The sequence below is a fragment of the Squalius cephalus genome (assembly GCF_949319135.1).
Source record: "Squalius cephalus genome assembly, chromosome: 9".
In the NCBI taxonomy this organism is placed as follows: domain Eukaryota; kingdom Metazoa; phylum Chordata; class Actinopteri; order Cypriniformes; family Leuciscidae; genus Squalius; species Squalius cephalus.
Genome location: NC_137130.1, coordinates 19,764,705 through 19,775,924, shown reverse-complemented (window position 1 = coordinate 19,775,924; position 11,220 = coordinate 19,764,705). Strand labels below are relative to the sequence as shown.

At 34.8% G+C, this 11,220-nt stretch overlaps 1 protein-coding gene across 2 annotated transcripts; it reads right to left on the bottom strand.

The window, feature by feature from the left end:
* Positions 1-183: 183 nt before the first annotated feature.
* esyt3 (extended synaptotagmin-like protein 3) lies at positions 184-11,220 on the bottom strand. Of its 2 annotated transcripts, XM_079880670.1 has the most exons (23): positions 10,656-11,220; positions 9,674-9,715; positions 9,385-9,519; positions 9,191-9,267; positions 9,033-9,102; positions 8,099-8,188; positions 7,941-7,996; positions 6,979-7,099; positions 6,697-6,873; positions 5,634-5,716; positions 5,494-5,542; positions 5,250-5,339; positions 4,984-5,046; positions 4,815-4,874; positions 3,435-3,506; positions 3,233-3,319; positions 2,915-3,064; positions 1,682-2,079; positions 1,346-1,444; positions 1,111-1,242; positions 926-1,031; positions 772-821; positions 184-643 (listed from the first exon to the last, which is right to left on the bottom strand). In XM_079880670.1, the coding sequence occupies exons 1-23, from the start codon at positions 10,974-10,976 to the stop codon at positions 604-606; spliced, it is 2,568 nt and encodes an 855-aa protein (XP_079736796.1). In that variant the 5' UTR covers positions 10,977-11,220; the 3' UTR covers positions 184-603. The 2 variants fall into 2 exon arrangements, with proteins under 2 accessions (XP_079736796.1, XP_079736797.1); XM_079880671.1 differs by lacking the exon at positions 772-821 and having other exon boundaries at positions 568-643.

Sequence of the window (11,220 nt, the reverse complement as noted above, 5' to 3'; positions counted from 1 at the left end):
TATCAATAAATCAATACAATTATATTTCTTATTAGTGCAGAAAGACATATTGTTGGAAAAATAGATCTTAGGAATCTTGAATTCCATTGTAACAACCAAAAATAATACTTCATGCTTTAAGATGCTTTTAAATCATATTTGTCTCTATATTCAGGAATTCAAGAAGTTTTGCTACCATTTCATGAGTTCATACTGATATTTATATAAAAAATGTTAATGAACAAGTATTGTTAACCGCAATAAAAAAAAAATTATAAACCTGTTTTGAAGACTTGGACAGAAAGAAGGAAAAAGACTGAAAGCCATGTCAAGAATCACTGTATCACATAAAAAAGACTGCAAATGCATGAAGCTCGAAGTATAAATGTGAAAATAGATAATGTATAAAATTGTATCCTACAGAATGGCATATGGTCAACATAAGCAATAAAGAGGAAATATTGTGTAGAATTAGGAATTATGTATTCAAATCACCTTTAAAGTCAGTGTCAAAGTACTTAGTCTGTCTCATCTGGGTAGCTCTCAGCAATGGGTACAAGATAAAATTATAAGATAAATAATACATTTTCTAAGTTATTTTGCGACAAGTTGACCTCTGTTCTGCTAGTTTGTCTTCTTTAGCCCGGGGAGAGAGAGTTCATACCTGTTTGAGAGAAAAAATTATACATAAACACAAACCATCTGTATGCTTAAACCATATTAGTAAAAAAATTCTGTGCGGTAAAAGTTAATGCCACAACAAATTTACTTGACCACATTTGCTGTCCTTACCATTCTGTGGAGCCCATGTTTAGATCTATTTCAGACAAATCAATCAAAACCTTTTGGGAAATATAAATAACATTTTTAATCTCAACATCCTAATAATGCTTAGTCTATCGCTGCCTCATATATTCATGTCAATCCACGTTCTTTATCTACTTACCATTCCAATCTCCTTTCGCTCCCTTTTGTGAAGCATTTTATTGTTTTTTACAGCAACATCCAACTTTCTGGTTCTTGCTTCCTCCGGTGACACGGCAAACTCAAATCTGAGATGAAGAGTTATTTTAGAGATCTTTTCAAACAATGAAAATACTTGGTTTTCAAGAAGTGAAAAATGGCTCTAACATCTCATTGAAGACAGGGTTCACAGTTTTCTTTTTAACCGGAGTGCGCTTGCGGTGTTTCCACGTCAGATCAGGCAGCAGATACATGCGGATGTAAGTATCAGAGCCGTTCTCGCTGCAGGAAACCAGATCCCTAAGGAGTCATGAAGAAGGATAATAGTTTTTATGATTCTTTCAGCTGTGTGGTAAATAATTAGAAGGTATATATTTAAAAAAAAGAGACACAGGCATCTCACTTGCAGCTGTTGACCATCACGATGAGCCGCTTCCTTAAGGTGGCATAACGCAATGTGAGTTGGATCTGCCCAAAGCTGCCCTGATGATTCAAGATGGCCCTTTGAATGAACATATAAACTCATTGGTGAAAGTTTGAAGATTTTTGTAGAACAAAACATTTGAACTGTTATTGAGCTGAACTGAATCAACACTGAACTGACTTGAGCTAAATAAAGACACGGTACTGCTTTATAGTTAAACTGAGTTTGCTTCATAACATTGCTTCATATCTGTATTGTATTAAGCGCAATATAAATAAATAAATCAATCAATGTAAGTGTCACCATATTACATACTCAGGATAAGGGACACTAGTGTCTGTTAGATCAAAGCGAGAAGAAGCTATTGAGTTCTCCGACAACAGGCTTTGGGAATCGTAGCGGCGCATTTGACTGGGGGTGGACAGGCTCGAATGCAGCGCCTCTGTGCTCACGAAAGTGCTTCGTCGGGAGGGGGGATAATCCGCTTGCAGTTCATTAGAGGAGCTGACTGTAGATGGCATAGGGGCAGGAACAGTCTGTGTTCTGGAGAGCGGGACAGATGAAACGGGCACTTTTTCTTTCAGGTTGCTCTGTACGGGCTGAACAGGAACTGGAGTCGGAGGCTCAGGGCGAGTTTGGCTCGATGAGACTGTTGCCTTATCCTGAGCTGGTGGAGTGACAACCTTTGGTTCCCGTTTCTCCAACGCAAGGATCTAATTGAAGCGAAAGGTGTGAAGTCATTGTTAAATATTTACCAACAAATATTATATTCATTATTAATGTATGTCTTAATATACAATAAAACATATATACAATATAACTATATTTACATCAAATCCTTTAGAGGGAGACTTTACATATACACATACATACATACATACATACACACACACACACACACACACACACACACACACACATACACATACACATACACATACACATACACATACACATACACATACACATACACATACACATACACATACACATACACATACACATACACACACACACACATACACACACATACACACATACATACATACATACATACATACATACATACATATATATATATATATATAAAACATAAAAAAGGAACCAATACTGGGTTACTTGCAACAAAGATAAACATTGTTTGTGCCAACCACAATGTATTGTAGGAATTGAATGTATGTAACACTGAACAACAATTTAAATAAATTCATTCATTCAACCATTTAAATTAATTTGTGAATCTAGGTTAATAATAATTAATAAATACATAATTATTAATTCATACTTAACACATACTTATTAGTTCCTTATTAATGCATATCCTTTAAAAGTATATTATGTCATTTTTACAAATTGTAATGTTGAAATTTGTAATATTAACCTAGATTAATAAATAATGTAATGTAAATTTCATTGTTAGTTTGTGATACCTAATACTTTAACTAATGTTAACATATTTAAACTTACTGTTAAGTGTAACCAATATAATAAATAATATTACTTTTAAATGTTTGATTTTAAGTTTTAGTACTGTGTTTAGTCGCTCACCCTGAGAACAGCTTTCATCTTGATCTGGCTATTGGCTCCGGAGCGCTCAAGCTGAAAACGCTGGTCCATTGTCATGTCAGAAACATTGAGCAGCCGGACCAATGGCAGAGTGAGTTTGCCCAATGAGGATTTCTTCTGGTGTTCCTTTACCTGAGGTCACATAAAAATAAAAAATATAGATTTATTTTCTATATATTACATAATAATGCTATCAATTTCTGATGTTTGTTATATTTATCAAGCCTTTTGTATGGAAAAACAAGAAAAACTCAGTCTGTTTTAAAATTGTAAAATAGATTATTTTAAGACCTGGTTTACCTCAACATTCAACACTTGGTTTTTCACGCTGTGCACAAAGAATGTGAAGCATTCATCATAAGTCGGGTCTTTTGTGGCATATACAATCTGTCAAAACAAATACAAACACTGCAGCTTCTAAATATCTGATCCACTATGTAAAAAAAAGAGGAAAAGCTGAAGGGGATTGGCATTAGAATTATATTCCAAATAAGTTAAATACCTTGCTTTTTTGACTTTGCTGAGCAATGGAAAACTCCACGTATGAGTTGGGATCATTAGTTTTTCTGGTGAGCTGAAATTAAAAATGGACACCGTAAATAAATCTCATTTAGGGAAATACACATTTTGATGATGTATATTCCAAGTAACCCTTAGATATGGTTCCCAAGCTTTTTCCATCAATGATTTCCCATGACTTTTCCTTAAACTTTCCAGTTGTTTATGATTTTTTACAAATCTAGCACAGATTTTAATTTAAGTCAGGTAGTGACTAAGTCAGGTGATAGACAAACAATTACGCTCATCGATTGGAATGCAGCTTATAGATGAATTAGCAAGTGGTGCATTAAAAACCACATCATGCCAAAACCAGTTCTGGCATCTGCAAAAAAATGTTTTTTATTTTTGACAGAAGAAAGAATTCAGAGAATGTGTGCAGGAAAATGTCCTGACCAGTAGATTACTCTACTATATAAAAAAAAATCCAGCCAAATGTCAAAATAATAGGTTTGTAATCCACTGACAATGAGGTGATATTATGATTATGAAACTCAGATCATGAAAAAGTCCTAATGTTTCACCTGTTGATTTGCATGACATGTATATGTGGTTAACGTGATCATTTTCATAGCTGAGCCACTGGTAGAAACCAGATGAACAGGTCATTACAAGCAGAAGCAGAAATGAAAACCTGCACCTTGACTTTATCATGCTCACAGTTAAAACGATATGATATAATCTCTGGAATGCTCTCTATTCAGTACAAGATGGTAGGAGGCTGCATTCCAAACACATGAGAAGGAATAAGAGTCAAATACCGAGACATCTAGCATTTTGACCTGCTAACAGAAAAGAAAAAAAAATTCACCTTATTCACGAGTAAGCCTAATAGACAAACTTTTCAGAAAGGCTTAAAAGAATAGAAAAATTGGTTATCATTTACTCATCTATTTATTAACGGTGAATCTTAATTTCAGTTTGTTCCTCGCACAAACCTATCATTTGGCTTCAGAAGCTTGATATGGTATTTTTATAGTGTTTATGGTGTAATTTTATGGAACCTTTTTGGAGCTGGACACAATAACCATAGGTTTATTTTTTATTTTATTTTTTTAAACTCTATTTGTCTTCCACTGACATAACAACATAGAGGTTTGTAACAACACAAGGGTGAGTAAATGATGACAACATTTTCATTATTGCATTAAGCCTATCTGAAAAGTTTGTTAATTTACCCATTAAGCTGTGTCTGGATTGATTCTGAGAAGCTTAAAAGTAGATTCTTCCCCCATAAAGTCAGGGACAATGAAATGATGGTTTTGAAGAAATGAAGAAACGACTGCAAACTGTGTAGAATAAAGAAGCTGAGGCAATTTCTTACCCGAGACACTTTGGGTTGTTTTCCATGCTTCTCATTATGGGTGAATTCATGTTGTTCTTTCTGAAGTCAAATAAAAATGGAAGACAATATCAATTGTTTTCACATGCTGTGTTTGTTATAATAGGCTGGCAGTCTTTTAGAAGTGCTCTCATTGTACAAGTATACTCACAGGCAGATTGGAGGCACTATCTAGATATACTGCCAGCATGGCACAAGCGAGCCCATCACTGGTCTGAACGGTGAAAATATACAAATAAGAAGAAAACATATGAAAATAACCTTAAATTTGACCCAGACACAGTTTGATTCTTTAGATATAACACATATTTTGTTAAATACACCACTTAAATCACGGCACATATTTTAACCATCTGCCGCAGTATCTAAATCAATACATCAAGGTAACTATTATAAATGCAATAAATACAAGCTTACCTCTTTCAGCAGTTCTGGGTTTGTGAGCAAGGAAAACCACTGCAATTTCATATGTATCTGACCACTCTCAATGTCCTCCAGAGTGTACCACTGCAAATCAAAGTTACAACTTAATTATATCATGGTATATTTTTAGACTTTTTTTTGTCAATGTTCAGAGAAGTATATAATTTTTTTTTCTTGTTCTCATTCCAATCAACTATCAGTAAAGGAGCATTATGATTCTGATCTTTCTAAAGCTCACCTCGTCTATCTCTCGGTCTTTTCTCACATCTCCGCAATCCAAACTGAACCTGTGGCAGACAATCCAACATCTCACACTCAATCACATAAAATGGGTAAAATAATGACTATGAGCATCTATAATAGCATAATCATCATTACCTGCCCAAAAAGTCATCAGCGTCTGTGTCTTCGTCATAAAGTTCCACTTCCAACTCCTGTCCAGGAGCTTCATGAATGACAAACTATTGAAATCAAATATTAATGAGATCTCTTTGCATTTCCTATTTTACTATCTGAAATGACTTGTGGGTTCCATTTCTGTCCCCAGAACATTATATGTACAAATATGCATGAAAATGAACTCTAAAATAAAAAAAATATGATTAAGTCAAGTGTCCTGCACTTTAATCTAACAGCAAATGTAAAATATATCATTTGAAACATGAATTATTAACTACTTAAAACGCTGAAAAAATAGCATGTTACCTGCCCCCACTTTATTGCTACATTTTAGCATGAAATATGATTAACATCCTTCAGAAATCTTTTTTCTTTTGCATTGGTGTGTGCCTCCATATCCTATCTGTGCTTAATTATTAATTATTTCCTTAAAAAAATAAAACAAAAAATCATAACCCTCACAGAAACCTGTTCAGAACACTAGATTTAAATAGAAACATGATTTGGCCGATTTATAAGCCTTTTTACCAGTAAGGTGCGGCTCACATTAACACCTCACAAGTGTAGTCAAGCCTTTATACACATTTGGACACATATTCCTGTTACCCAATGTTAATTCCTGTTACCCAATTAATATTAATACATTATTATTATTTTTGTATAATCTTGAGGCTTGAGTCGCCTTTAAAAGGACAAAAATATTTTTTAGAACAGCACAAGTTAACAATTTCTTTAAAACAAACATCTCCAAAAAAAAGGAATTAGTTGACATTTTTTTAACATTCTTTTTAAAAGACAAGTTTTGGAGAAAAATGCATCCATCTTCCAATTAAAAACCTTGTAAAAAATGAAACAGCATTACCTGAGATGGACCAATACATATTTTGAATGGTTAAATATATGTGTTTTTAGATTCAGTTTTAAAAACGATTAAAAAAATGATGTGTTACTTGGAAGAGTTACAACAAGCACATGACACCCATTCAGTGGAATAGACCTTGAATATTATACAGATAGATTAAGGACTGCTCATAATAATTACCTCATAAACTTCATTCCAGCGTGGATTCAAATTTTCTTTGATGGTCTTTGTTTTGAATTGCTTGTTCCCGACCCTCAGCACAGTATATGGATCTGACTTGCCCTTTACTAGTCCCATCATGTGCGTGTCCTTTGCTACAAGATTCCGGGCCTCCAAAACATGGACCCGTACAACACCCTAAAGATGTTCACATGGTGTAAATTATTCTCCAGTTTGAAAACAAACACATACAAAGCTTTTTGACTGATTTTGGAAATGGAAAATGATCATTCCCAGTCTTACCCGAGGAAGTGGAAATTTCATTTCGTCAACCTTGACTTGGTCAATCAAAGGGATGCACATCCGATTGGGCAGAACCATGAGAGAGGCGATGATGTCCACAATGGCTGATTCTGACATATGACTAAAGAGTAAATTGAGATTCAGATTTTGTTGAAAAAGACTACATATCACGTTACATATCATTTAATATATGCCTGGATTACTCAGTGACTACAAGAGTCTTACAGCCAGGTAAAATCTGTCCTGGGTTGCAGGATATATGGGTTTATCCCTGATTGTTATAGAGATTAATGAGTTAACAGTTATCAGAAATAACATTATTTTTCCAATTTGTACTAAATAATGAAAAATTGTGTTTTGAGACAGCATGTTATGTATTATATATAAAATGATGGCAGACTAAGAACAAAGAGCACAATAAGGTAATCAGTAATTGGAAAAAGGACACCTTTAATCCTTATTATTACACCTGTCCTATTTATCCCTCCACACACTGGAGGCTTTCAGGCTACACACAATCGTCTATATATAAACTTGCATGACAACATTCCATGTCCTGAAGCAGTTTTGAAGATGAGTGTAGGTGGCCAGCTAGTTTACTGTTTGTTTTTTCATTTATGTTTACCTACTCCAGCTTTAATGTGACTGAGTTGCTCATGCTTATTACAGGGTTAACTGTTTGATAATACAATGTATATGCACAATTTAAGGACACAATCTAACCCTAACCCTAACTAACAAAGTGCATAAGTTATGAAATAATGCAATAATAATACTTCAATACTTCTAAGATAACATGTGTATCGAGAACTGTCAAGTAAAAAAAAAAAAGAAAAAAGAAAAAACATTATTCTGACAGATTTTCATAAATACAACAAATGCACATGGACATTTCAACATTTTAAGGTTCTACACACATATTATTGAGTGACAATCAAAACTACTAAAATCTGTGAACGTACCTTAGCCCTGGACCATCCAAAAGGTTAGTCATTCCAGTCCAATTGACTTGCAGAGCCTGGAAATGCCATTTAAAATGTTCATGTTTTGCTAATGAACTCATGACACTTTTATTTTTTTTACTTTGAGCATGCCAAATGCTTGCAATATCCATACTCACGGGTCGGCGAATGAAAAACATGGTGACTCCACCTACAAGGGGTGCCTGGCCAATCAGAGGCTCGAGAATTACACGTAGCATCCCCTGAAGCTGAAGGAAAAAATAAACTCATTCACACATTTTCATACTTTTATACATTAACTTGTGCCGTGGGGACTCTCCTAGATGTTGGTGCATTTCCTGTAAATACTCTCAAATGATGATAAACAAACATATGGACACAATACATTTTTTGGAACATTGTGGCTGAGGGTTCGGCAGGAAACTCCTGTACACTATTATTCAAAAGTTTGTGGTCAGTAAGATTTTTTTAAAGGAAATTAATCATTTTATTCAGCAAAGATGCATTTAATCGCTCAAAAGTGACAGTAAAGACATTTATAATGTTACAATACATTTCTATTTTAAATAAATGCTGTTCTATTAAACTTTCTATTCTTTAAAGTATTCTGAGAAAAATCAAATGTATCACAGTTTCCTCGAAAATATTGCGCAACTGTTACATCATTGATGATAACAATAATCAATGTTTTTTGATCAGAAAATCAGCATATTATTAGAATCAATTCTGAAGGATCATGTGTCACTGAAGACTGCAGTAATGATGCTGAAAATTCAGCTTTGCCATTACAGGAATATATTACATTTTAAATTCTAGTAAAAGAGATTTTTTTTTCCCGTACTAATATTTCACAATATTACTGTTCTACTGTATATTTGATTTAAAAAATGCAGCGTTGGTGAGAATAAGAGACTAGAAAAAGATGAGAAAAATGTTTTGATCTGACTCCAAACTTTTGAATGGTAGTGTATGTCACAAATGTGATCTCGTCTGACTGAAAGTCAACATTTGAACATCAACTGAAAAAAAAGCCTATCTACTACTATTAAATTGAAGTTTTCATTTTAACATTCATTAAATTCCTTCACTAACCTGAAGCCCTTTGACTCCTACTTTGATGGCTGGTTTAACATCTGCATCAATGTCCACATCAGCATCGTAACTACAGTAGAATTAAACCACACATTATAGCAATCATACGTGGGTTAGCATAATACAGTATCAAAATGACATTTAAAGTCATAGCTTACACAATGTTGAGGTCAAGGATGACCTCTCTTGTTTCCAGCTCATGTGTGTACGCTCGTACCCATGTAACAGTTGGAGCCTGAAACGCAAATACACTGTTGTAAACTCTATAATGATTGCTAATATAGTTATAGTAGTGGGGTATCACGGTCTATTCGCAGTTAAGGACACAGAGCCTCAGATTGTGGAATTATACCTTCTGTCCCATGTTAACTTTAGTAAAGGTGAAGGTCTTCAGATGGGTGCTGGATAATCTTACGGCTGGCTGAATGTTTTCAATGAGAAGCTTCTCCATGTACATGCCAAAGAACGGCCATGCCTGCTGAAGAATCTACAACAAACAAGCACATTTAGAGACATGTATTTAAGGCAGAAATATTGAAATAGTAGTCTAAACTCCCACAGGCAGACACGTTTATGAAAAAGACTAGAGGTCTGCAAAAATATGTCAAGAGGCAAATTAACTTCTGCAGCATAAATCTTACCTTGTTAATCCAAGAAGCCTTCTCAACATCTGCAAAATCAATCTATCAGGGCAAAGAATAAGGAACATAATAATTGGATCAAGATCAATAATTTCAAGATCAAGTTGTTTCAAGATGTTTAAATATGAATTAATTTTCTCCATATTAAACTAATTACCTTTAATTCTGTTTTCCTTTCAGATTTTTTTTTTTTTTTATGAAATATGAATTAGAATCATTCCTAAAAAGTTTTTATGCCACTGAACTATTTCTTTTCTTGTGAAAGGATCAATATTCATGAATAACTTTATGATATTCAGATGGGCTATTTAAACAGAAAACACCAGGTTTTATTTTCTATTTAATTTTATGGTATCATGGATATGTGTAACTTTTATATATCAAAATCAACAGTAAAGATCAGGTGTGTAATGTCACGCTGTTATTTTAGAGAGCAGCCTGACAACCTGAGAAAGGCTGACTTTTTTGGTTCCATAGGGTAGAGATAGTACATCCCAAAATGAAAATTTTGTCACAATTGATTTATGTTGTCACTAACATTCCTCAGATATCTGACAGCCTCACGTCTCTTCTTTTTTCTTTTTAATAGGTGAACTACCCTTTAATTTGAAACTTTACAGGTCCACTAAAATGGTTCTACGTCATAACCCATTGCATTTATTTATTTCAACTTTAGGGTGTGTCAGTTTCTTGTTTTAAAGTATGAAGGGCTGGGTATCTTAACTAAAAAGCTCAAGCTGACATCTTTGTGTGTGATGTTCCCAAAGCAACACAACAAGAAGCCACACCTTTGACAGTTTAATACCATCTAGTATTGTTTGGATACTAAGCAGTAGGCTAATACACAAATACAGTACAGTATTTACCCACCAGCATTAGTTTGCATTTTCAGTATCAACTCACAAATGTATATTTTGCACGCTGCACTTAAATTAGCCTAGTATTATCCCAGGACAGTAAAAATGTCAAGAAGACCACCCACCCAAGCTGGCATGTTCGTGGACTTGAGTTCAGTGCTGATCACGTCCTTCTCGTTTTCCAAAAAGTCAATGGCTGTATCGATCCTCTGATCTTTCCACCTGCGGTTGTTTTTCCACATTGTCCACATCAGAATGCTCAGAAGAATCCAGCTGATGCTGAATCCAAGCGAGGCGGTCAGGTACACGGGGTAGCACAGGACAATCGCCTTCATCATGAACATCATGAACTCCATGATCATCTGATTGACATCATTTACACTGAGTCCCTGTGGATTTCCAGCAGAGGTGGAGGGCGCTTGACCCTCGGTGACTGGAGCACTCATTGTGACTATGGAGCCTGATTCTTAAAAACGCCTGAAGTAGCGAGCGTTTGAATTCACATCATCGCCTGTCGATCGATCGCTGAACAGACGTCGGTTTTACAGGCAGTTTGAGATCAAATCCAACCATCAGATCGAGACTGTAAACAGAACATTTACCGAGACGCGCTCAGCATCATCACAGGTGACAGTCGCGATCTCCAACTGAGATTGTGGAGGCTCTCTGTCAGTTTTTGTGAACTTCCGT

Bases quoted from the DNA above. Each gene is read 5' to 3' on its own strand.
- esyt3 (XM_079880670.1), bottom strand. From the start codon at position 10,976: ATGAGTGCTCCAGTCACCGAGGGTCAAGCGCCCTCCACCTCTGCTGGA. The intron at 9,716-10,655 runs GTGGGTGGTCTT...TTGCCCTGATAG, and splicing joins CCACGAACATGCCAGCTTGG to ATTGATTTTGCAGATGTTGA. The intron at 3,507-4,814 runs GTAAGAAATTGC...TTTTAATTTCAG, and splicing joins AACAACCCAAAGTGTCTCGG to CTCACCAGAAAAACTAATGA.